Source organism: Rhinoderma darwinii, chromosome 4 (genome assembly GCF_050947455.1).
Source record: "Rhinoderma darwinii isolate aRhiDar2 chromosome 4, aRhiDar2.hap1, whole genome shotgun sequence".
Lineage (NCBI taxonomy): Eukaryota > Metazoa > Chordata > Amphibia > Anura > Rhinodermatidae > Rhinoderma > Rhinoderma darwinii.
Genome location: NC_134690.1, coordinates 53,515,884 through 53,543,227, shown reverse-complemented (window position 1 = coordinate 53,543,227; position 27,344 = coordinate 53,515,884). Strand labels below are relative to the sequence as shown.

Here is a 27,344-nt window from a genome sequence, read left to right as displayed (position 1 = left end):
GTTCAAATAAACGTTTTGTTGCGGGTAAAAACTGCATGTGGCTTCACTGCACGGCTGCCTTCATGTGGCAAATTAAATGCAATGTGTGAACACAGCCCAAAAGCTTTGGTGGGACATTTAAAATGATCACTTTCAATTAGAAACTAGCTTGGAATTAGTCAGACATCCAAAATATAAGGGTAAGGCCACATGGTGCGTCTTTGATGCGGTTTTGTTGCGTTTGAAAACCGTATGCGGTCTAAGGGTATGTGCACACGAGAAGTGGCTTTTAAGTCTGAAAATACTGTTTTCAGGCGAACAGCTGCCTCGTTTCAGACGTAAAAGCTCCTCCTCTCATTATGTGAGGCGTCTTTGACGCTCGTAAATCTTCAATGAACGGCTCAAATTACGTTGCAAAGTGTCCTGCCCTTCTTTGCAGAGGCAGTCGTTCCGCGTTGTCGTTTGACAGCTGTCAAACGAGGATGCGTAAATGACAGGTCGTCTGCACAGTACGTCGGCAAACCCATTCAAATGAATGGGCAGATGTTTGCCGACATATTGTTGCCCTATTTTCAGGCATAAAACGAGGCATAATACGCCTAGTTTACGTCTGATAGGTCGTGTGAACCAAGCCTAATGCTGCAGTTCTGTTGCGTTTTTAAAGGAAATAATTGCTTGTTTTCACTAGTGTTGAAGTTTGTTAGGTGCTGCCTGTATATAGTTCATTGCATTGCAGAGTGCTTCGCAAAACCGCAAGCAGTTCAGCAACAAGTTTGGCAGCGCAGTCAATTACTGCATGCGGTTTGACATGAAGATGCAGAGAACCACTAAAAACACATTGTAATTTAATAGAAAATGACTTGCTGCGGTTTAAAAACGCAATGTGACTGCACCGTGTGGCCTTAACCTAAAGTATTTCAAAGCAGTGTGTAAACCAGCAGGAGACTTTTGCATATGTGCACACTTAGGTACCCTGAGCGGGCTTTCATGCTTTAGAATAGATCTTAGATGCTGGTTCATAAAAGTTGTGACCAAAGTTAAATTCCACATTCTGGAATGATAAGGCCAAGTTCAGACCACAGTATGATGTTAGACCCATCATGGTTAACAGATGTACCAATGGACGTACTATGAGATGGCCCAGTAAGATCTAGTCTAGACCTTCAGGGATTGTGCACAAGAAATGTAGACCGGAATCGAATGTGTAGTCATAATGTATACGGCGGTTATTCAGCGAGTGACTGGAGTTGGGTAAATTTGACAAAACCACAGAAAGTCATACAACTTTTAAAATGTTCTTTATTTGTAAAATGGATTAAAACATGAAGATGACAGTCCGCCAGTACACAAGCTAAAAATGCTTGGGTGGCAGCAATGCCTCTTTAATACAATTGAAAAGAAATAAAAAGTTTCCATAGGAACACAGATAATTGTGACCCCATCTCACAGTCATCCATTTTGTTGCATAAATGCTGAATGTTACTCTACAAAAGGAAATATTAAATTATGGTCCCAAAACTGAGTTCTAATGCATGTAACTACACCTACCTACATGGAGTTAGATAAAACCTATACATTAACGCTTGCTGACGTGCAGGCTGCAGGACTGAGCTCTTTTCCACTCTCCAAGGCACAACATACGGGAAGGGTGTTCAACTCCGGCACCTCAGGAAGAATTCCATGTTCCTTGATATTATGCATCAGTTGCCTGAATAGGTAAGAGATAAGAGTTACCACCAGAATTAAAACAGTCCATTTACGCAAGATCATGAGGGTTAGACTGTCCGGTTTCTTACCAATATGGCCGTGACATGACATAGAAGAGTGTTGGTCTCTGGAATCCATTGAATGTTGAAGCTGCTGCTACAGTGTACGCTCCCATGTTCTCAAACAGCATCCAGTCTCCCACCTGCAGTTCCGGTAGGTCAAAGCGCTCTACTATACGATCCAGGCCATCACAGGTTGGTCCCCAAATGCTGCTGGAGTAGAATTTTTCATCCGATTTAAGTTTCTGTAAAGAGAAAGATATTTAGGCCACAATCTCATTTTACCACAAAGTGCCCAAAAGAGGAAAGTAGTCAATAAAAGCTCCACTACATAGAAAAACTAGGGATTTAACACATTGGCACTTCTCAAAAAAAAGGTGGGTTGAGCTGGGCAGGAGGGGCACAGCTACTTGTAGCCTAACAAATGTCATAATTTACACTTGAGGCTGTAAAATAGTGAAAATCTACACCAGCTCACTGCTGCACTGACGGCTGGTGTTATGCCTACTTTATTTAAAGTCAAGGGCCCCTGATTAGACACATCTTACACCAACTTGTTCATGGATACTGTGTATGAACCAGTTTTAATCCCCCCCTCTCCCCAGATTATACTGGTTTGAGGGGTTGTATTTTATATTGCCAGAAATTATATATTGTAGATACCACATTTTGAAAGGTTAATGCCCAGTCATCCAATTTCTGCTAAAGACAGATTCTAAATTAGGATAACTTGCATTTTAGATTAACTTGTACCTCAGATGTGAACTAAAGTATTCGTTATTCAGGAGTATATCCATCACCCAGTGGACACTTTGCCTCTGTTGGGTGCAGCAGAGGGTATGACTAGGTTCGGCATATGCGCCTGGTGTAAATACCCAAGAATGCCACAGGCCCAAATTTGCCAAACATGCTCGCATAACATGTCAGCCCTCTCGTGCAGGACAGCCCTGTAAAGAACATCTGCCCATAAGACGGGTTTCTTGCCATGTATTACATGGTCACCACAGCTACTGTTACATAGCCGGTATTTATCCCCTTAGGTGGTGTCTGTTTCCAATCATAACTTGTCTACTAAATGTTAACTTGGGTTGTATGGGTTTGAAAAAAAAAAAAAAAAAAAAAAGTGGTATTTTAACCCTTGTACATAGGCAATATTTGGGATTGCTGCTCTGCAGCATTCAAGTTAAGTGGAACTTTACTTACTTTCTGGAGCACTGGCTTGACATGAGCATGGTCATACAAGATGCAGTTGAAAGATCCATAGACACCATCATTGACGTAATACATGAGCGTTTTGTCACAGGAAGAGTCGTCTTCATCTGAAATAGATTAAGATAGTTAGATCAGTATTGCCAGATTCTTGTGTCACAAAAGTGTAAGAAAACCACTCAGACATACCATCTGATCCAGTCTGTTCAGCCACCATAACCTTCTTTGCAATGATATTGACAGCCAGGGTGAAGGCTGAAGCTACATAGTATCTCCCAGGTTCTGCAATGATTTGCACCCCAGAGTCAACTGGGAAATATTTGTCTAGAGCAGGATTAATTACAGATGTCACCTAAAAAAAAAAAAAAGGGGGATATGTGGGTCAAGTACTAGGCTAAGAACGCTGCATAACACTTCAGAATAAGGGCTGAAATCTAGTTTCAACATAATGACACTGCACGTGTTTTGGTCTGCTTAAATAAGGGATCTTACCTCTTCAAATTTAAGCTTGACGTCTTCAGACCCAGGAAAGCCACCACCGATGTCAAGCAAGTGCATATTGAACCCATGCTCAGCTCCCATATCAAAGACACATCGGGCATCAGAAACGGCTTGAACAAACGTCTGAGGGTCTGTGCAGCCACTGCCAACGTGGAAGCTAGAATGGAGAAAATAAGACAAGTTAGTTTTGACACAATACACAAACTCCTCAAATCCCCAGGAGGGGCAGACATTTAGAAAATAAAAGTGCATGTTTTATAAAACGAGCTAGTGGCTTGTTAATACTAAGGTTCCTTACCTTACTCCAATGATCTCCACATTGAGCTCCTTTGCACGTTCCAGAAGAGTCCTGCACGTTTTAAGAGTGGCCCCGAACTTCACACTCAGGCGACACACTGCTTTTGAGTCATCTGTGGCTATCCGCAAAACAAGCCTAAGACAGAAGGCAGAAAACTTATACCAGCAATTCTACAAAGCAATGGACACATGTCAGAGTCTGGTGGCCTAGACTCACTTGTTGATTAATGGGGTTGTCCAAAAACAGACAACTGCTGACCCATCCACAGGATTGGTAACCAGTATACTATCAGTGGGGGCCTGACACTAAGACCCTACACCCATCAGCTGCCTCCAGGCACAGGATGTACATGCCAGAAGCAGATGGCGCCAGTCAAGGAATAGCAGCAGCAGAGCTGTGCTTCCGGCTCCAACCACTACATGACATCCGGCACCAGGTCTGACACCTGGACCCTACACCTATCATATAATGATGACCTATCCCGTGGATAGGTAATCAGTTGTCCATTCATGGACAACCCCGTTAATAGTTTTATTCATAATTATTTATTGCATATCCAATGATATACCACATTAGTGATAGGTCAGATGTTTATTGCAACTAAAAAACTATGAAATATTTTAGGTAACCGCGGTTTAACTTGACTTTTCGCACTAGGTGTTGCAGTACAAATCTTACTTGGCATCAGGGTGATTTCTTGCCACCTTCATTAACTCCACTTCACTATCGAAGGTCATCTTCTCCACACCGCTGCTAGCAGCATACTTGATCTGGGACACTTGTTTGCATGGGTTGGCATAGATTATCCTCTCAGGTGGAACACCAATACTCTGGACAAGTTGTATTTCAGTCTAGAAACAGAGGTAATACTTAGAAACTTCTGTTACATCACTATGCCTGCAGCCTCACATTAAAGGCTAAACATTTAAACAACTGAGCTGTCAGAAGTTTTGATCGGTGGGGGTCTGAGTATGGAGAGCCCCAGTGATCGCTAAAACAATGCAGCAGAAGCGCTCAGGTGAGTGCTGTGCCACTTAGTTTCTGACCGGCCTTTTTTGTAGCGGTGCACAGGCTGAATAGAAAAACCTATGAATACATATACACCATCACTCTGCTTACCTCGGAAAACTGATCAGAAACTAAACGGCACGCCGCTCACCTGAGTGCTTCTGCTGCTTTCTTTTAGGGATCAGTTGGGGTCTTAGTGCTTTAACCCTTACCGATCAAAACGTGACGTCAGAACCCTTTTAACTTACTGCAATACTGACCCCTCCCTTCCTCCTGTGTCACTATGTCCTGTAGAACGGAGCGATATATTGTGGCTCATTTTTAGCGAAGGGTCTATTTGTATGCAATTTAACTCTGTATGGTCTTCTCAGAACACCTTTTTAGGGGTTTTTCCCCCATCAGAGCCTTTTTTGGACATATCCATAGGATGTCAGATGCGGGTCCCACCTATATCTGGAACAGGGTCCCCCAAACCCTGTTCTATTTTTTTTGTGCTGCCTCCTGGCCACTTACCGACTACATTGTCAGGGGTTACGGAAATAGCACAACTCTGAGCTATACTATTCAGTTCTATGGGAGTTACAGAAAAAGCAGTAACGGAAACAGCGTAGCTCGCTGCTTCTGTAACTGCCATTCACTACTAAGAGTTCCAGAAAAAGCGTAGCTCAGCAAGTTGCGCTATTTATGCAACTCATCCATGTAATCAGTGGACGGGAGGCAGCGTCAGCAGAAAAAGCTAGAACGGAGTTTAGCGGACCCCATTCTAGAGAAAGGTGCCGACCCCAGAGGTGGGACACGCATCGGACATACCCTTCAGATGTCAAATGTCTCATGGGAAAACCCCTTTAATGCCCAATTGCATACTGATTCGCTGCTGTATACTTGTTTTATAGTCTTTGATAGGACTGGTCCTTTTTCTCTGTTCTTAGACGGGATATAAGTACACCCCCCCCCCCCCACCAACTGTTAAAAAGCTGCAAATCTGAGCCACTCACCTTGCTGGCGCAGTCGAACCCAGCACCCAAAATAGACAAAGTCTTCACAATGGCCTTGCCGTCATTGCATTTGACAGCGTAGAACGGAGTGACACGTGGGAGTGCTTTATACCACCGAACATGCTTCTTCACGATATCACCGAGATCAGCAACATAAAAGGCATCCTTGTCATCCTAAAGACAAAAAAAAATATTCAATGTCAGTTTTATAGATTACACAGACAACTGTAGTGCAACCCAAAAATACATTGAAGAGTAAACTCACAGATAAGGACACTTCATTGATCTTCTGCTCCAGGACGTCCCGGGCAGAGAAGCCTTCCTCAAGGAAGCTGAAGTCGAACTCTTCATTGCTAAAGCTGCTCATTGTCTCAACGTAATAGGATCACAAGACGAGAATGCAACAAACTAATGAGGGGAAAAAAAAAAAGGGACTAGTTACCACCCATCACGGAGCAGACGTCTCATAATATAAAGATGCTGAGATGTGAACCACTTACATGGACAAGTTAGAGATGGGGTTTATTTCAAGGAGGGCCTCAGCTTTGCTGCCAAGGAGGTTCTCCGGTGAAATAGAAGCCCGGTAAGTATAAAACAAGCCCTACGCTCTCAAAGGAGCCGTTCTTTGCTGCTGTGCTGTTGGCGTTCTACAAAGGGAAGAAAAAACAATTCCTTAGATTACAAAGCAACATCTGGAGACGCACGATGACGAAGATTAAATAACGGAAAAAGCAGACTTGAAACCAGATCCTGTGCGTCATGCGCCCAGCCCATTTAATGAATGACTAAAGCTCCATAGACCTCCACCTATCCACTAAGCTTGCCTCGTGTCACTAGCCGGCAAGGGAGGAACTCTCCGCCCAAAAACGCCACCACCCAATCAGAACGCGTGCCGGCTCCCATGCCTCTATTACTCACTGTAACCACCCTCTGCACCCGGCACTTGACAGCATGTACTAATCTCCATCATAGAAGACACAGGACCTTCCCTTAGAGATCAAGTACATCATACAGGGTGGTCTCAGACATTGCTGAGCAAATGTAACCAAGTCCTAAGAGAAAATGAAGCGATCCTTGATCTATTGTCCTTTTAAAAAAGGATTGGGAAACCCCACATATGGCAAGAGCCATTGAAGGCAGCTATACGGTGGCCTGCGAGGGTCAATAACTAAATCAAATATGGCCACGCTTCTTGGTGACCTTGGAAGCATAATGTGGTAGATGTGTCAGTCATACCCCAAGAGAAACAAGTTACAAGCTACTTAAGACATTTTCAACGACTTCTACAGAAGTAAAATACATGAGCTTTATGTTCTGTCGTGATAAGTTACTTACAGTATTTAAGACTCAAGATACTGACCCAGCAAAACCAGTCATAGAACATTCTACCCATCCCCCCACCTCATTCATAGACACGTGTCCAGTTTCGCGTCCCCTTCACAGACAGCGGTTTACTAGATAACTACGGAACCCAGACGGAGAAAAAGTCCGCAAAACGCGCAACATTAACCGCACACAAATCTCCCCCATTCATCCCTAAACGCAAAGCGCTCAACCACCCCAAAGTGCCTAGGTCCGCTAACTGCAAACTTACCTTAAAAAGCATTTACGAAATCTGTACCCATCGAGGCACCAAATGCCCAGGAGAGAATAAAAAAAATCACACGGAGAAAGGCGAACAGACGGAAGACACACGACTCTACAAAGCGCTACTGACTGCTCTGAAGCCTGACACTGACTGAATGAAACGCCGCCGCTCGCCGCCTTTTATAGGCGGGGCCTGCGTTGCCATGACGACGCTCTAGCTGAAACCAGCGCTGATCGGTTTGCTCCGGGTGTCAGTTCGAGCGCGCAGCCTCTCGCCTATTGTGACGTCATCGTCCGGCCGTGGTCCGGGCTTCGCTGCCATGAAGGACTGTAGTGATAGCTGAAGGCTGTATCCGTGTGTGTAGCACGAATATATGAGGGGAAAAGTATGTACGGACATATAGGCTTATTATACGGGCGCATACAGCTGTTTATGCGGTACTGTATATAACATTTTGAGTTGCTCCTGTATATAGTACAGTATGGTGAATGATAATAACACTACTAGTGCAATGCTGACTGGAGCCTCCACAGGAAGGCAATGGACTCCAATTTGGGTTGTGAATTGTTTCTCTTCCAGTTTCTCAGTGGCAGCCATTATGGTGTCCCTTCTCAGCACTTCAGTATGGAGACGAGTCAAAGAGAAGTAACTGGAAATTGCACAGAAAAAGTCGTTTGTAGCTTTAGTTTATGACCGCTGTCACATGAAGGTCAGGGTTACAAGGTGACCTGTTATTCCATACTGGAGGAAAAATAGCAAAAGTAAAAAAGCCATAAAACTCCCATAACCAAGAGGAGAAATCCCCATCTGAGGCCGATTTTCATGGAGGTGTCACGAAGCCTCAGCCTTAAAGGGGTCGTCCAGTTTAGAAAACCCATTTTCCTCATCTATCTTATGGCAGTGTTCCCCATATGTGGCGCTCCAGCTGTTGCAAAACTACAACTCCCAGCATGTCCTGACAGCTTGTGACTGTCAGGACATGCCGCAACAGCTGGAGCGTCACAAGATGGGGAACACTGCCATATTGGGTAATTCTGAGTTAATAGAGGGGGGTCCCCTTGTCTGGATCCTCATCTCTTGTGTGGAGAGTGGTTACAAAGAACGGAACCTGCCCTGTATTACACAGACAACCCGTTGATATGAATGGTCACTGTGTAATGCTTAATGTCCCCTGTGGTGGCGCTGCAGGGAAATTGAACACTTAAGGCCCTTTAACACGGTCCAATTATCAGCCGACGAACGTTCAGATGACCGCACGTTCCCGATCATTGCAAACGCTTGTTCATCGGCTGATTGGATCTTTTATACCGTAAGAAATATCATCGTTGTCGGCAGCGCATCTCCCTGTGTAATCGTGCTGCCGGTCGTGCATGTGTTTTCAATAGGGAGAGGTGAGAAAGCCGCTGTCAGACTCCTCTGCTTGCAGACAAAAGGATCGGTCATGTTGAAATTCAGCAGCCCGATACTTCTCTCCCCTGACATCTGCCATCGGGGGAGAGTCCGGACGCTGCCACACACATTAGATGGTTGGCCGGTCCCAGCGAAATCAGCCGGTTCAGCCAACATACATGTAATGTGTATAGCCACCATAAAGGGGTTTCCCCACAAACTAAAATTCCGTCCATAAATGGCATTTATACATTTGTGCAATTACAAGTTATTTTCTAAAATGTCCCGTCATAAAGATATATTATTCCCGCGCCTCTGTCAGAAGTTTTGTTGTGTTACTGGTTGCCCTTGGATCTGACCATAACCCATTCCTCTGGCTATGGTCGGGAAAAGACATGTCCCCACCATAGTATGGCTTTGTGGTCGCTTTCAATCATCTCATGAACGCGCTTTATTTCGTTTGCACTCGGGAACTTCCGATTATTCCCGAGTGCTTGGTGTGACTACCAGCCTGTAGCTGCTACTGCGCACGCGCAGCAGAAGCAGCGCTGTCCTAATCCCCGCCTGCTCTCGGGAACTGGCAACTGTTCCCGAGTGCTTCTGCTAAACTTGCGTTTCAGTGAGACTGTAAGAACCCGGGAAACGGCGACTGTGCTAAGATTTGGACAGCGATGCTACTGCAGTACTAGTACTTGTAGCAGATGCTGAAATAGTAAATTAGAATCACTTGGGAACAACCGCCGGTTCCCAGGCGCATACAGTCTTCTACAGCGATGCTACTGCGCTGCACAGTAGCGCGCGCTGAAATACAAGTTTAGAATAATCACTTGGGAGCAGTCGCTGGTTCCCGGGTACATACAGTCCTGCTGAAACGCAAGTTTAGCAGAAGCACTCAGGAATAGTTGCCAGTTCCCGAGAGCATGCAGGGATTAGGACAGCGCTGCTTCTGCTGCGTGTGCGCAGTAGCAGCTACAGGCTGGTAGTCACATCAAGCACTCGGGAATAATCGGAAGTTCCCGAGTGCAAACTAAATAAAGCGCGTTCATGAGAAGATTGAAAGCGACCACAAAGCCATACTATGGTGGGGACGTGTCTTTTCCCGACCATAGCCAGAGGAATGGGTTATGGACGGATCCAAGGGCAATCGGTAACACAACAAAACTTCTGACAGAGGCGCGGGAATAATATATCTTTATAACGGGACATTTTAGGAAATGACATGTAATTGCACAAATGTATAAATGCCATTTATGGACACATTTAACTGTATTTTAGTTCGTAGGAAAACCCCTTTAGGGCCTCATTCTGCTGGCCGAATGTACCTGTGGTGTATGTGCTGCTAAGATAGTGCTGTAAATCCAGTAGAACTGCGGGGGGTGCAGGTTATCCAGAATACAGAGTTAAACACTGTTCCGATATTCCATCTGAATGAGGCATAAAAATGGGTAGAGGCAGAAACACAAAGACGATAAAATCCTCGGTTCAGTGTCACAGGATACACAGATAATGTAATACATTGTAGCTAGGATGATCTGAAAACGGATTGAAAGTTTCAAAGTCGACATAAGTCTTCATGGCTCCAGTCTTGCCGTCTTATTCTTGGTTGCTGTATCCTCCCATTACTGTCAGCTCGCTTGTTTCCTCCGCATTGTAAAAACAGAATCAATGACATCCTGTCACACTTCTGTTTTTAAGATCACGTAAGTTCATTCTCATAGAGACTAGGTGAAGACAAACTGGGAAACATTTGTTATGTAAAAGGCGTTGTTGTTGTTAAGAAAAAACTTTTTCAATTGAGGGAATTTTGCGTAAATGGAGGGGGAGTCCCCCGTTTAGGACCCTCGAAGATTGTCTCAGAAACGTAACTTGAAGCGCCAATTAAAGATCTGTAACACGGCCCCCACCTACCATGTGCCATTCATTATAAGGCTATGTTCACATAAGGCTATGAGTCTTTTGACGAGTTCTTTGACGCGGAAACCGCGCCGCAAAACTCGTCAAAAACGGCCCGAAAATGTCTCCCATTGATTTCAATGGGAGGCAGAGGCGTCTTTTTCCCGCAAGCGGTAAAACCGTCTCACGGGAGAAAGAAGGGACATGCCCTATCTTTGGGCGTTTACGCCTCTGACCTCCCATTGATATCAATGGGAGGCAGAGAAAGCGTATTTCGCAGTGTTATATGCCCGCGGCGCTCAATGGCCTCCGGCGAAAATTGCAGCGAAAAACGGCGTGCAGGGAGAGGAAAATCTGCCTGAAAATTCCAAACGCAATTTTCAGGCAGAATTTTCGCCTGAAAAAACTCAGTGTGAACCAAGCCTAATACTGGTCAAAAGAAGAAAAAAGCAACAAAGCGCGCACAGTGCATGACATTTGACGTATATTATGTTCAAGTTATGCTAACCTTGTATATTTATGCTGGGAGCATAACATCCAATATCGTGTGATCCAGTATTCCTCTGGGACATCAGTATTTTAATCTGGGTGCAGCCTGAGATCCGATTCGAGAGCTGGATGAGTCTCGATGTTTCAGCAAGAAAACTAAAAAGGCGGATATCTCTCTGGCGAATTATTCCAACACCGGCTGCGCCAGAGAGATATCCGCCTTTTTCCTTTGTACTTCTCTTATTATAATACTGGTGTCTTCTTATGTGGTAGAGGAGCCTATGCACCCTCTTAGGAGAAACCCCCTGTAGCAGATTCTGGAGGACCGGGCCAGTCCATGCATTCAATAGGGTCATTTGTGGCGGGTGCAGGCTGTAACAGGGGGGTACCCGTGGATGGTGCCGGCTGAACACTTCAGTGGCATTCTCTTAGGAATATTGGGGTCAACAATACGTTAATAAAGAAAACTATTGCATTACACCATGTACTCCACATAATGCCCTGTCTGACAGATTGTTGCTATAGCCCTGTATATGTCCTAGGGCTGGGTGATTATGACCTAAATCAAAATCACGATTAGGGCTTATTTAGACGAACGTGTAATACGTCCGTGCAACGCGCGTGATTTTCACGCGCCTCGCACGGAACTATGTTAGTATATGGGGCCGTGCAGACTGTCCGTGAGTTTCACTCAGCGTGTGTTCGCTGCGTAAAACTCACGACATGTCCGATATTTGTGCATTGTTCGCGCATCACGCACCCATTGAAGTCAATGGGTGCGTGAAAATCCAGCGCAGCACACGGAAGCACTTCCGTGTGACGCGCGTGATTTGTGCAACAGCAGTTAAAAGTATGAATGAAAACAGAAAAGCACCATGTGCTTTTCTGTTTACAAACATACAAACAGTGTCATAATGATGGCGGCTGCGCGAAAATCACGCAGCCGCACATACTATGTGATGACACACGGAGCTGTTATGTACCTTTTGCAAAACGCACACGCTCGTGTGAATCCGGCCTTAATTGAACATGCAACCTTTATTACAATTAATGAATGATTCATTAGCCCACACCCCCTATTTGCATGCTACGCCATGGAATTAATATTTATCCCCTGAGCATTTTGTATACTACTGTATATAATATACCCCGACACTGCCCCCACACAGTATAATGCCCCCATAGTGCTCCCCACACATTATAACGCCCCCATAGCTGCCCCCATACAGTATAATACCCCCATAAGTGCCCCAATAGCTGTCCTCCACACAGTACGAAGTCCCCTATAGCAGCCCCCACGCTGTATAATGCTCCACAGCTGCCCCCACACAGTATAATGCCCCCATAGCTGCCCCACACAGCCCCAATAGTGCCTGATATAATACATTCTCACCTAACCCCATTCCAAACACGTGTGGAGGAGATACCTCCGCTCGTCTCGTCTGTGTGGCTCGGCGCAGACAGGCACGATGACATCACTGCCTTGCGCCTGTCTGTCCTGAGCCGTGAGCGTATGGCGATACGTAGTGAATAGTAGAGTATGGACCTTACGGCTCCCTGGGAAATCGGGGGGAAAAATCAAAGAAACTGAAATGCCCAAGATGACGTCGGTTAATTGCGCTGAATTTTGGTTTCAATTTTTTCTTTCAATTAATTGCCCATTCCTAATGTGTCCCCTCTTTATTGGGGCTGGATGTAAGCTCATTTTGTCAGTGTTCGGCAGGTAGGTTATGTACTAGAAATACTTGCCACCCCTGCTTGAAACATTCCAGTTTTATTATCTATGTAGTAAAGAACAAATACACATATTACACCTTCCAGCACAGTTTTCCAGTCGCGTACATGTCTGTCTCCACCCGTTCTTTTCTTCCTTGTTTTGGCTTTGTCATGTTTAGGACGTCTCATCCTACAATGCTCCTGTCTACCCACACACAATATGGAAATATCTACTCAAGACCTTTTCATTGACAGATGCAAAGAAAATACGTTTCTTGAATAGATTCATGAAATTTACACCAGTAACAAAGAACAGGTGACTCACCTCCGGGACTGCCGCAAATTTCCAGTCGTCTCATGTATTATATAATGGAAGACCGGTACAGCCTGGAATCATTTACAAGAGATTAGATTTTACGTTTATCAAGCTCCGACACCTCAAAAATGATTCACATGTCCATTCCTCTGAGCTTCTGCGGCTTGTGTACCTTGGGGGGCAGTGCAAATAAAAACAGTGGTCTCATTTTATTATACAACGGCAGAGATTTATCAATGTATTTACACATAAATGCATTGAAAAATATGGCGTTCAAAATAAACTTTTTCACTGTTTCCATGTGACACATTTTTCAGGTTTGACATTGTTTTAAATAGTAACTACACTTTCATCAAACTTTTCATATGTCATAGAGACATATCAAAAGTTTGGGTAGGTGGGGGTCCCGGGTGCTAAGACCCCCACTGCTGAGACAAAGGTGAACAAATGTTCAGCTGAGCACTTTGCTTTTTTGACTGTGATTATCGCTCGTCAGCATGAAGACGCCTCATGTAGATTTTTTATGAGCGTTGTTTAAGGCCTGATTCACACGAACGTGTTAAACGTCCGTGGGACGGCCGTTGAAACAGCGGCCGTCCCACGGACCTATGTAATTCAATGTGGCCGTTCACACAGCCGTTGTTTCAACGTACCGTGTGAAGGGTCCGTGCGAAAATCGGGCATGTCCTATCTTATCACGCATCCCTCCATAGGCTCTCAACTGTGGTGGATGCGTGACATCGCGTCCCGCAGCGCTGAGCATGGATGCACCTCGGATGTGAAAAACTGCAGCTCAGCGCTCGTGTTTATCAGGCCTAAGTCTGAAGGAGCGCTGACCACAGCCGAAGGAGCAAAGCGCTCATCTGAGCACTTCTGCACCTTTGTTTCAGCAACGATGGGGGTCTCAGCACCCGGACCTCACCAATCCACACTGTTGATATGTCTCTGAAATATCAAAATTTTTATGAAAGTGTAGTTCCTATTTAAAACAATGTGAAACCTGAAAAACATTCCTTATACGGACCTATTTCTGCTTACAGTTGAGGGTTTGCTACTGCTGAACTCAGTCTAGGCAACACTCTGTGAGCTAAACAGCTGTAAGATGTCACATAGGGGGGAATTTAGTAAGAATGGTGTATCATATGCCACCCTTAAACTGAAGTAGATGAGCACGGGCAGTCCTAAAAACAGAAAATGAAAACGACGTCTGCTATGAGCAGGGGTAGATTTGCTCTACAATGTGCGCCATTTTCTGTCTTTAGAAATATATCGTAAACCTGCTGCCCTCGCTGCCTTTCGGTTAACCCTGTCCTCTGTTCTCAACACTTTTCAAAGGCGGTGAAAGGAGAGAACAGATTAAAATTTTAGTGCAAATATAGCCTGTGAAGAAAAATGGCGTAAACCTGTTAATAAACACATTTCACACCAACGTACTTCGCATAGGTGCTCGTTACAGTATGTGTATCAGAGTTCTGTCTTGTAACGCTCCCAGCACCTGTGTGTCCATCACATGACCATTTAACGATCCCAGCAACTGTGTGTCCATCACATGACCATGTAACGCTCCCAGCACCTGTGTGTCCATCACATGACCATGTAATGATCCCAGTACCAGTGTCCATCACATGACCATGTAACGCTCCCAGCACCTGTGTGTCCATCACATGACCATGTAACGCTCCCAGCCCCTGTGTCCATCCCATGACCACATAAAGATCTCAGCACCTGTGTGTCCATCACATGACCATGTAACGATCCCAGCCACTGTGTCCATCACACGACCATGGACAGAATTTTATCTACTGGAAGACAACAATGAACGTTTCTACTGAATAACAACAAGCAGAGATCTTAACCCCTTCCCACTGCAGACACTTTGGACCTTCCTAAGTGTATGTTCACATGCTTAACAAAAAAACGTCTGAAAATACAGAGCTGTTTTCAAGGGAAAACAGCTTCTGATTTTCCGATGTTTTTTTAACAACTCGTGTTTTTCGCTGCGTTTTTACGGCTGTTTTTGGAGCTGTTTTTAATAGAGTCTATGAAAAACGGCTCCAAAAACGTCCCAAGAAGTGGCCTGCACTTTTGACAGTGACGCGTAAAATTACACCTTGTGGGAACAGAACATCGTAAAACCCATTGAAAGCAATGGGCAGATGTTTGTAGGCGTAATTGAGCCATTTTTCAGGCGTAATTCGAGGCGTTAAACGCCCGAATTACGTCTGAAAACAGTGCGTGTGAACATTCCCTAAGGGTATGTTCACACGCAGAGTCAAAAACGTCTAAAAATACGGAGCTCTTTTCAAGAGAACACAGATCCTGATTTTCAGATGTTTTTTGTGCCACTCGCAATTTTCGCTGTGTTTTTTTACGGCCGTTTTTGGAGCTTTTTTCAATAGAGTCCATGGAAAAAGGCTCCAAAAACGTCCCAAGAAGTGTCCTGCGCTTCTTTGACGCGGGCATAATTTTACGCGCCATCTTTTGACAGCGACGCGTAAAATTACTCCTCGTCTGCACAGAACATCGTAAGACCCATTGCAGGCAATGGGGAGATGTTTGCAGACGTATTGGAGCCGTCTTTTGCAACGTAATTCGAGGCGTAGAACTCATGACTTGAATTACGTCTGAAAATAGGTCGTGTGCACATACCCTAACAGAGGGTATATTTTTCAAATCTGACATGTTTCACTTTATGTGGTAATAACTTTGGAATGCTTTTACCTATCCAAGCGATTCTGAGATTGTTTTCTCGAGACACATTGTACTTTAACCCAGAGGCGTAGCTAGGTTCTCCAGCACCCGGGGCAAAGATTCCGTTTGGCGCCCCCCCCCCCCAACATCTCCTTCCCCCTCGCCGTGTTTGTTTTTTCTACCAATCGACGTGTCATTTCTTCTTATGTAACGCGAGCATAAAATTATTTGTACATTTCACAAGCAATATGGTTCTATACACAACACCAGAACCAAGCTCGGTACATATATACAGCCCCAGCACAAATACAGCTCAATTTAGTGCAACCCCTGCCGTATAGGTGTGTACGCCGTAAAACTACAGCTCCCAGCATGGCCCGAACAATGATAAGAATATGCTGGGAGATGCCGTTTCACAAAAAATAAATCCTATCATAATCATACCACCCATCATCTCGCTGCAGATCATATAGTGACTACAGTGCTGATTAGAGGCAGAGTGAACATTTACATTAGGTGACTCACCGGTGACGTCTCAGATTCTAGTTCTTTTTCTCCATTTGGTCCAGACCTCTATGACGACTTCTCCCGGTCCATTTCTGCAGTTTGCCGCTCACATGTCTTCAGCTTCTCACTTTTCCAACATTTCTGCACCTATAAATAAATATAAAGTTATCATTATACCACACACTACGCCCCTAAATATAATAGCGCCATACCCTGCACCTCTAATTATAATAGCACCATACACCGTGTCACACACACACACACACACACACACACACACTCTGTGCCCCCTGTAGATAGTGCCTGCCATAGAGCCCCCTGTAGATAGTGCCTGCCATAGAGCCCCTGTAGATAGTGCCCCCATATAGACCACCCCTGTATATAGTGTCCCACAAATAACTCCCCCTATAGTGCTCTACAGATAGCCCACCCCTGTATGTAGCCCCCCTGTAGATATAGCCCACCCCTGTATATAGTGCTCCACATAGTGTTTCACAGATAGCCCACCCCTGTATATAGCCCCCCCTTGTATATATAGTCCACCCCTGTATATAGTGCTCCACTAGATAGTCCACCCCTGTATATATTGCTCCACAGATAGCCCACCCCTGTATATACTATATACAAGGGTGGGCTAACAGTGGAGCACTATATACAGGGGTGGACTATATGTACAAGGGGGCTATATACAGGGGTGGGCTTTCTGTGGAGCACTATAGGGGGAGCTATTTGTGGGATACTATATACAGGGGTGGGCTATATCTACAAGGGGACCATATCTACAGGGGGACCATATCTACAGGGGGACCATATCTACAGGGGGACCATATCTACAGGGCTGGGCTATACACAGGGGGGCTATATCTACAGGGGTGGGCTATACACAGGGGGGGGCTATATCTACAGGGGTGGGCTATACACAGGGGGGCTATATCTATAGGGCGACTATATACTGGGGTGGGCTATCTATGGAGCACCATATACAGGGGGCTATATACTATATAGCCCACCCCTGTATATGGTGCTCTATAGACAGCCCACTCCAGTATATAGCCCCCTGTAGATATAGTCCCCCTGTAGATATAGTCCCCCTGTATATAGCCCCGCTGTAGATATAGTCCCCCTGTATATAGCCCAGCCCTGTAGATATAGTCCCCCTGTATATAGCCCAGCAGATATAGTCCCCCTGTAGATATGGTCCCCCTGTATATAGTCCCCCTGTAGATATAGTCCCCCTGTAGATATAGTCCCCTTGTATATAGCCCAGCAGATATAGTCCCCCTGTATATAGCCCCCATGTAGATATAGTCCCCCTGTATATAGCCCAGCCCTGTAGATATAATCCTCCTGTATATAGCCCCCCTGTAGATATAGTCCCCCTGTATATAGCCCAGCAGATATAGTCCCCCTGTATATAGCCTCCCTGTAGATATAGTCCCCCTGTATATAGCCCAGCAGATATAGTCCCCCTGTATATAGCCCAGCAGATATAGTCCCCCTGTATATATAGTCCCCCTGTATATAGCCCCCCTGTAGCTATAGTCCCCCTGTATATAGCCCAGCAGATATAGTCCCCCTGTATATAGCCCAGCCCTGTATATATAGTCCCCCTGTATATAGCCCCCCTGTAGATATAGTCCCCCTGTAGATATAGTTCCCCTGTATATAGCCCCCTGTAGATATAGTCCCCCTGTATATAGCCCAGCCCTGTAGCTATAGTCCCCCTGTATATAGCCCAGCAGATAGTCCCCCTGTATATAGCCCAGCCCTGTATATATAGTCCCCCTGTATATAGCCCCCCTGTAGATATAGTCCCCCTGTAGATATAGTCCCCCTGTATATAGCCCCCCTGTAGATATAGTCCCCCTGTATATAGCCCAGCCCTGTAGCTATAGTCCCCCTGTATATAGCCCAGCAGATATAGTCCCCCTGTATATAGCCCAGCCCTGTATATATAGTCCCCCTGTATATAGCCCCCCTGTGGATATAGTCCCCCTGTAGATATAGTCCCCCTGTATATAGCCCCCCTGTAGATATAGTCCTCCTGTATATAGCCCAGCAGATATAGTCCCCCTGTATATAGCCCCCCTGTAGATATAGTCCCGCTGTATATAGCCCAGCCCTGTAGATATAATCCCCCTGTATATAGCCCCCCTGTAGATATAGTCCCCCTGTATATAGTCCCCCTGTATATATAGTCCCCCTGTATATAGCCCCCCTGTAGCTATAGTCCCCCTGTATATAGCCCAGCAGATATAGTCCCCCTGTATATAGCCCAGCCCTGTAGATATAGTCCCCCAGTATATAGCCCAGCCCTGTAGATAGACACCCCCCGTAGATAAAGTCCCCCGTGTAGACAAAGTCCCCCCCCCCCGCAGATACAGCCACACGTCTATTACAATTTAAAAAAAAAATTCAAACTGACCTTATTCCCGCTCCCACGCCGTCCGGCAGCCATGGAGACCTGCTCTCTTATGCGCAGGTCTCCAGGGGGTTGAACACGGCGTCTATGAAAGGCGCTGATTGGCTGGGCAGGATGACTTTCCCTACCAGTCAGTCAGCGCCTTTCATCGACGGAAGCGTCACTGGTACAAAAGGTACCAGTCGCTTCATTCGTGGAGAGGCGCTGAATGGCCGGGCACGGAACGTGCCCTGTCATTCATTGCTTCTAATTGTACCTGTGTCCTTGCGACACAGGTACAATTATAGTGCAGGAGGAGGGGGCGCTGGCGCCCCCTCTGAACAGCGCCCGGGGCACATGCCCCGCTTGCCCCCCCTAGCTACGCCCCTGCTTTAACCGGTACCCGACCGTTGGCTGTGTATTTACGGCCGACGGTCAGGGTCCATAAAACCCACGCCATAGACTATTTACGGCGCAGGTTTTAGCTTGCTGCCCAAGCGATCGGGCAGCTGAATGTCGGGTCTCGCTGCTTCTATCTTCTCTAATCTGTTCTACACAGTGCCCAATGAGCGCTGTGTATATGAATAGAGGCAGGAGCAGCGCCGCTGTCTCTATTGGTCCCAGTGATCATGTGACTGGTCACATGATCGCCGGGATGCCGTTAGTGGCAGGCTGCTGCTGGGTCTTACTAGACCCAGCACAGCCCTATTAGTGACAATAGTCCCTATGAGAGGGATGATTTCCCCTGTAACTGGGGCTGCTGTGCAGTTACAGTGGAAAAAGATGGTGTAAAACAAGAAAGAAAGAAAAAATAAAGTCCCCCAAAGGTCTTTTCTGACCTTTGAGGGACAGATCATAGTAATAAAAAAATAAAAGTAAAGTAAAGTGCAAAAGAAATTAATAATAATACACATAAAATACCCACCCCCAAAATAAAAGGTTCCCCCCCCCCCCGCCAATCATTGTCGTAATGCTAGCCCTGAGCCAATTACCCTAAAATAGGCATGCAATATATTAAAATTTACGGTAGACAATGACTATCACAAATAAAATATCTGTTTTAGGGTAAAACTGTTATTACTAGAAAAAAATAGCTTAAAAAGTAAAAAAGCTTAATTTTTTACTATTATTTTCAAACTTGAAGCCTAAAAATTCTAAAATAGTAAAAAGGATGTGTATAAAAATGATAAAAAGAGAAACCTGCATTGTCTACAGAAATAACAACGCAAAAATCACGTCGCTAACCCAACACATAAAAAAGTTAGAGCTGTTTAACTAACGAGTGCTAAAAAGGGTTAAACGTTGTCTGGTCCTGAAGGATCAAAATAGCCCGGTCCTGAACTGGTTAAGTTAATGGTAAAATTTGGTCGATGCATTTTCTAAATATAAGGCGGGACTCACACGACAGGGTTTCCCGGCCGGGTGCCGGCCGTTCATAAATCGGCCGGCACCCGGCTGCATTAGGAATAATAGACCCCTAATGGGGCTATTCACACGACCGGCCGTCAAAAAATAGGACATGCTCTATTTTCGGCCGGGTGCCCGGCCGCCCGGCTCCCATAGAAGTCTATGGGGCCAGGTAATACCCGGCCATCACCGGAATGTGTCCCGAGTCGCTCGCGCACTCTCTCTCCTCCTCCTCACAGTGCAGAGTGCATGTGAGGAGGAGGAGAGTATTGCTCACTGTAGGAGTCGGAATCCCCAATCCCCGGCCGGGGATTGGGGATTCGGCTACAGGAGAAGTGCGTGACTACACTGTCCAGATATGGACACAGCGAAGTCACTCACTTCTGCAGCGGAATCCCCGACTCTATGGCCGGGGATGCCGCTACAGGAGAAGTGCGTGACTACACTGTCCATATATGGACACAGCGAAGTCACGCACTTCTGCAGCGGAATCCCCGACTCTATGGCCGGGGATGCCGCTACAGGAGAAGTGCGTGACTACACTGTCCATATATGGACACAGCGAAGTCACGCACTTCTGCAGCGGAATCCCCAACTCTATGGCCGGGGATGCCGCTACAGGAGAAGTGCGTGACTACACTGTCCATATATGGACACAGCGAAGTCACGCACTTCTGCAGCGGAATCCCCGACTCTATGGCCGGGGATGCCGCTACAGGAGAAGTGAGTGACTACACTGTCCATATATGGACACAGCGAAGTCACGCACTTCTGCAGCGGAATCCCCGACTCTATGGCCGGGGATTCCGCTACAGGAGAAGTGAGTGACTACACTGTCCATATATGGACACAGTGACGTCACTCACTTCTGAAGCGGAATTCCCGACCTGTGGCAGGGAATTCCTCTTCAGGAGAAGTCAGTGACTACACTGTCCATATATGGACATTGAAGTCAGTGACTTCTCCTAGAAGGGGGGGGGATGGGTGCAACCTACAGGGGGCTGTGTGGGATCGCCTACAGGGGACTTGGTGGCATCACCTACAGGGGGCTGGGTGGCATCACCTACAGGGGGCAGGGTGGCATCACCTACAGGCAGCAGAGTGGCATCGCCTACAGGGGGCAGGGTGGGTGGCATCACCTACAGGGGGCTGGTGGGTGGCATCACCTACAGGGGCAGGGTGGCATCACCTACAGGGGGCAGGGTGGCATCGCCTACAGGGGGCAGGGTGGCATAACCTACAGGGGGCTGTGTGGCATCGCCTACAGGGGGCTGTGTGGCATCGCCTACAGGTGGCTGTGTAGCATCGCCTACAGGTGGCTGTGTAGCATCGCCTACAGGTGGCTGTGTGGCATCGCCTACAGGGGGCTGGGTGGCATCACCTACAGGGGGCTGGGTGGCATTACCTACAGGGGGCTGGGTGGCATTACCTACAGGGTGCTGGGTGGCATTACCTACAGGGGGCTGGGTGGCATTACCTACAGGGAGCTGGGTGGCATTACCTACAGGGGACAGGGTGGTATTCCTACAGGGGGCTGGGTGGCATCGCCTACAGGGGGCAGGGTGGCATCACCAACGGGGCTGTGTGGCATCACCTACAGGGGGTGGGTGGCATTACCTGCAGGGGGCTGGGTGGCATTACCTACAGGGGGCTGTGTGGCATCACCAACAGGGGGCTGGGTGGCATTACCTACCAGGGGGGCTGTGGCATTATCTACAAAGGGCTGTGTGTGGCAACAAATTTAAATGAAATTCATCCGATTTTAAAACGGACAGGGAAAAAAACGGATGCAAATCGGGTCCAAATCGGCCGGTAAAAACGGCAACTCGGCCCGGAACGGAATCGGAACGGATGCAAACCGGCCGGGAAAATCGGCCAAAAACGGCCGATTTTCCCGGCCGACACTCGGACCCTGTCGTGTGAATGAGGCCTCGGGCCTCATTCACACGACAGGGTCCGAGTGTCGGCCGGGAAAATCGGCCGTTTTTGGCCGATTTTCCCGGCCGGTTTGCATCCGATTTGTATCCGTTCCGATTCCGTTCCGGGCCGAGTTGCCGTTTTTACCGGCCGATTTGGACCCGATTTGCATCCGTTTTTTTCCCTGTCCGTTTTAAAATCGGATGAATTTCATTTTGTTGCCACACACAGCCCTTTGTAGATAATGCCACAGCCCCCTTGGTAGGTAATGCCACCCAGCCCCCTGTTGGTGATGCCACACAGCCCCCTGTAGGTAATGCCACCAAGTCCCCTGTAGGTAATGCCACCAAGCCCCCTGTAGGTGATGCCACACAGCCCCCTGTAGGTGATGCCACACAGCCCCCTGTAGGCGATGCCACACAGCCCCCTGTAGGCGATGCCACACAGCCCCCTGTAGGCGATGCCACACAGCCACCTGTAGGCGATGCCACACAGCCCCCTGTAGGCGATGCCACACAGCCCCCTGTAGGCGATGCCACACAGCCCCCTGTAGGTGATGCCACCCTGCCCCCTGTAGGTGATGTCACCCTGCCCCCTGTAGGTGATGCCACCCTGCCCCTGTAGGTGATGCCACCCTGCCCCTGTAGGTGATGCCACCCACCAGCCCCCTGTAGGTGATGCCACCCACCAGCCCCCTGTAGGTGATGCCACCCACCAGCCCCCTGTAGGCGATGCCACCCACCCTGCCCCCTGTAGGTGATGCCACCCAGCCCCCTGTAGGTGATGCCACCCAGCCCCCTGTAGGTGATGCCACCCTGCCCCCTGTAGGTGATGCCACCCTGCCCCCTGTAGGTGATGCCACCCTGCCCCTGTAGGTGATGCCACCCACCAGCCCCCTGTAGGTGATGCCACCCACCAGCCCCCTGTAGGTGATGCCACCCACCAGCCCCCTGTAGGTGATGCCACCCACCAGCCCCCTGTAGGTGATGCCACCCACCAGCCCCCTGTAGGTGATGCCACCCACCAGCCCCCTGTAGGTGATGCCACCCACCCTGCCCCCTGTAGGTGATGCCACCCTGCCCCCTGTAGGTGATGCCACCCAGCCCCCTGTAGGTGATGCCACCCAGCCCCCTGTAGGTGATGCCACCCAGCCCCCTGTAGGTGATGCCACCAAGTCCCCTGTAGGTGATCCCACACAGCCCCCTGTAGGTTGCACCCATCCCCCCCCCCCCTTTCCAGGAGAAGTCACTGACTTCAATGTCCATATATGGACAGTGTAGTCACTGACTTCTCCTGAAGAGGAATCCCCTGCCACAGGTCGGGAATTCCGCTTCAGAAGTGAGTGACGTCACTGTGTCCATATATGGACAGTGTAGTCACTCACTTCTCCTGTAGCGGAATCCCCGGCCATAGAGTCGGGGATTCCGCTGCAGAAGTACGTGACTTTGCTGTGTCCATATATGGACAGTGTAGTCATGCACTTCTCCTGTAGCGGCATCCCCGGCCATAGAGTCGGGGATTCCGCTGCAGAAGTGCGTGACTTCGCTGTGTCCATATATGGACAGTGTAGTCATGCACTTCTCCTGTAGCGGCATCCCCGGCCATAGAGTTGGGGATTCCGCTGCAGAAGTGCGTGACTTCGCTGTGTCCATATATGGACAGTGTAGTCACGCACTTCTCCTGTAGCGGAATCCCCGGCCATAGAGTCGGGGATTCCGCTGCAGAAGTGCGTGACTTCGCTGTGTCCATATATGGACAGTGTAGTCACGCACTTCTCCTGTAGCGGTATCCCCGGCCATAGAGTCGGGGATTCCGCTGCAGTAGTGAGTGACTTCGCTGTGTCCATATCTGGACAGTGTAGTCACGCACTTCTCCTGTAGCGGAATTCCGACTCCTACAGTGAGCAATAAAAGACCCTCCTCCTCCTCCTCACATGCACTCTGCACTGTGAGGAGGAGGAGAGAGAGTGCGCGAGCGACGGTAGACCCGGCCATCACTCGGGACACATTCCGGTGATGGCCGGGTATTACCCGGCCCCATAGACTTCTATGGGAGCCGGGCGGCCAGGCACCCGGCCGAAAATAGAGCATGTCCTATTTTTTGACGGCCGGTTTTCCCGGCCGTCAAAAAATCGGTCGTGTGAATAGCCCCATTAGGGGTCTATTATTCTTAATGCAGCCGGGTGCCGGCCGATTTATGAACGGCCGGCACCCGGCCGGGAAACCCTGTCGTGTGAATCCCGCCTTAATGTATCTGCTTGTAAAAAAAAAAATAGTCATATCACACAAAATACTTGGTAATTAACATTTCCCATATGTCTACTTTATATTTGCATAGTTTTTTTTAACATTCTTTTCTTTTTCTAGGACGTTACAAGGCTTAGAACTTTAGCAGAGATTTCTCACATTTTCAAGAAAATTTAAAAAGGCTATTTTTACAGGGACCAGTTCAGCTTTAGCTCAGAAGTTTTCATTTTCTCAACAAATAAAGGAGAATAAGCACCCCAATATTTGTAAAGTAATTTCTCCCGAGTACGTCAATACCCCATATGTGGTCGTAAACTGCTGTGCGGCACACAGAAGGGCTCAGAATGGAAGGCGCGCCATTTGGGTTTTGAAGCACAGATTTTGCTGGATTGGTTTCTCGGCACCATGTCGCTTTTGCAAAGCCCATGTGGGATCAAAACAGTCGAAACTACCCAAAAGTGACTCCATTTAGGATACTACACTTCTTGATGAATTAATCTAGGGGTGTAGTGAGCATTTTGACCCCACAGGTGTTTCATAGATTTTATTCGAATTGGACAGTGAAAATTTTTCTTCAATAAGACGTAGCTTTAGCTCAAAATTTTTCATTTTCTCGACAAATAAAGAAGAAAAAGCGGTTATGTGGTAATAAACTGCTGTTTGGGTACACAGTAGGGCTCAGAAGGGAAGGAGCGGCATTTGGCTTTTAGAGTGCAGATTTTGCAGAATTGTTTTCTGGGAGCTATGTCGGATTTGCAAAGCCCCTGTGGGACCAAAACAGTGGAAATCCCCCTGAAGTGACCCCATTTCGGAAACTACACCCCTCAAGGTATTCACCTAGGGGTGTAGTGAGCATGTTAACCCCGCAGGTGTTTTCCTGAAATGAGTGTGCACTCGATGTTGCAGAGTGAAAATGGGAATTTTTCCATAGATATGCCAATATGTGGTGCACAGCTTGTGCCACCATAACAAGACAGCTCTCTAATTATTATGCAGTGTTTCCTGGTTTTAGAATCACCCTACATGTGGCCCTCATCTTTTGCCTGGACATTTGACAGGTCTCAGGAGTGAGAGAATACCATGCGAAATTGAGGCCTAATTTGGCTACTTACAAAGTATTGGTTCACAAATGCAGAGGCTCTGATGTGAAATAATAAAAGAAACCCCTGAGATGTGACCCCATTTTGGAAACTGCACCCCTCAAGGCATTTCTTAAGGGTTGTAGTGAGTATTTTCAACCCACAGGTCTTTTCCATAAATGAATACGCTGCAGATGGTGCAAAGCAAAAATGTCAATTTTTCCACAGATATTCCATTATAGTGGCAAATATGTCGTGCCCAGCTTGTGCCACTGGAGACACACACCCCAAAAATTGTTAAAAAGGTTGCTCCCGGGTATGGCGAATCCATATATGTGGAAGTAAACTGCTGTTTGGGCACGCTGTAGGGTTCAGAGGGGAGGGAGCGCCATCTGGCTTTTGGAGGGCGGATTTTGCTTGGTAGTAGTTTTGTTTGAGTATTGCTGGTGTTTCCGTTTATAATGTCAGGGCATATGTAAGCTGGGCATAGTACATCAGGGGCATAGTCAGGTGGTATAATAATGGGGTAAAAAAACAATAAAATAATCCATAGATGTGTGTTACGCTGTGATCAATCCTTTCTGCACAGGCCGGTGTCGCACTGATATATGGCGTCCTTTCTTATCCCCCTTTTGGTCCACACTCTGCACCTTTGCAGTTTGGGGAATTTTGCTAGGAAGGTGTTGTCCTGGTATAATACGGGCACCGTCGCTTCCAGCGGATATATTTTGGCCCTACCCTTCCTGGTTCCCTAATTTTAGGGCCTTGATAAATCGCCTCTTGAAACAGAAGAAATGTTCCCCTCGGGCCTGCACAACCGCATATTTTTCTTCCCTGACTTATTGGAGCCTTAACGCATTTTATTTTTTCATAGATGAGCTGTAGTTTTTATTGGTACCTTTTTGGGGTACATGCGGCTAGAGATGCACGATGCATCAAAACTTCGATACTGTGCATCCCCAAACGGTTCGATACCGTTATTCCATGTATTTTTCGATACTAAGCTTTGCCGCCCTGTGACGCGATTGGGGGACATACCATATATGGGCAGACAGCCCAGGGTCCATTGAAGGACCCCAGGGCTTTCTGACCATATTTCCTGTTGTTAGGGCATACTTAGGTATGTCCTAACAACTGCCTGTGTACTATCCGTACACAGGCTAATATACTGGTATATAGATATATATACCAGTACACTACTATCAGCATATAGATATATGCCAGTACATTAAAGTTTAAAAATAAAGTAAAAACATAAAGTAATATTAAATTTTAAAAAAAAATACACATACACCTTTTTTACAATAAACATTCAAATAAGTCTCAATACATAAAATATACACATAGTCAGTATTGGCGCTGCCGTAATAACCTGCACAACAATTTTTTTTGCGTAATTTATGCTATGTACAAAAAATAAATACAAACCGCTTTCTATCACTTAGGCATCATTTACACGAGCGTAATATACGTGCGTGCGACGCGCGTGATTTTCACGCGTGTCGTACGCACCTATACAAGTCTATGGGGCAGTGCCCACAGTCCGTGAGTCCGCTGCGTAAAACTCATGACATGTTCTAAATAATGCCGTTTTTTGCCCATCACGCACCCATTCAATGGGTGCGTGAAAACCACTCATGCCGCACTGAAGCACTTCCGTGCGAACTGCGTGATTCGCGCAACAGCTGTCAAACTCTGAATGTAAACAGAAAAGCACCACGTGCTTTTCTGTTTACAAACATCCAAACGGAGTGTCATAATGATGGCGACTGCGCGAAAATCACGCAGTCGCGTATCATACACTGATGACACACGCAGCTGTTAAGTGCCTTTTGCGCACGCAAAACTCCGCGTTTTTTGCGTGCGCAAAACGCACACGCTCGTGTAAATCAGGCCTTAATGTGAGGCACGTGGTGTGATGAATTTAACCTCCATGTGCCTCACATTAA

General features: G+C 47.0%; 1 protein-coding gene and 1 long non-coding RNA gene across 2 annotated transcripts in view; one reads left to right on the top strand and one right to left on the bottom strand.

Annotated features, from left to right (window-relative positions):
- Positions 1 to 1,260: 1,260 nt before the first annotated feature.
- ODC1 (ornithine decarboxylase 1) lies at positions 1,261 to 7,509 on the bottom strand. The gene is made up of 11 exons (XM_075861107.1): positions 7,351 to 7,509; positions 6,257 to 6,403; positions 6,022 to 6,164; positions 5,757 to 5,930; positions 4,432 to 4,604; positions 3,754 to 3,888; positions 3,447 to 3,612; positions 3,144 to 3,306; positions 2,949 to 3,064; positions 1,776 to 1,990; positions 1,261 to 1,687 (listed from the first exon to the last, which is right to left on the bottom strand). Exons 3-11 carry the CDS (start codon positions 6,121 to 6,123, stop codon positions 1,549 to 1,551), a joined length of 1,383 nt encoding a protein of 460 aa, XP_075717222.1. The 5' UTR covers positions 6,124 to 6,164; positions 6,257 to 6,403; positions 7,351 to 7,509; the 3' UTR covers positions 1,261 to 1,548.
- A 56-nt stretch (positions 7,510 to 7,565) lies between these two features.
- LOC142759182 (uncharacterized) overlaps positions 7,566 to 27,344 on the top strand; it is a 53,039-nt gene continuing 33,260 nt past the window's right edge. Inside the window, exon 1 of the long non-coding RNA XR_012883104.1 lies at positions 7,566 to 7,729. This is a non-coding gene — a long non-coding RNA (uncharacterized LOC142759182). The remainder of the gene's footprint in view (positions 7,730 to 27,344) is intronic.

Excerpts from the sequence above, each read along its gene's own strand:
- ODC1 (XM_075861107.1), bottom strand. The coding sequence starts at position 6,123 with ATGAGCAGCTTTAGCAATGAAGAGTTCGACTTCAGCTTCCTTGAGGAA. Across the intron at positions 3,613-3,753 it reads GTGGAGATCATTGGAGTAAG|CTTCCACGTTGGCAGTGGCT; the intron begins GTAAGGAACCTT and ends TCTCCATTCTAG. Across the intron at positions 1,991-2,948 it reads TCAAGCCAGTGCTCCAGAAA|AAACTTAAATCGGATGAAAA; the intron begins GTAAGTAAAGTT and ends TTCTCTTTACAG.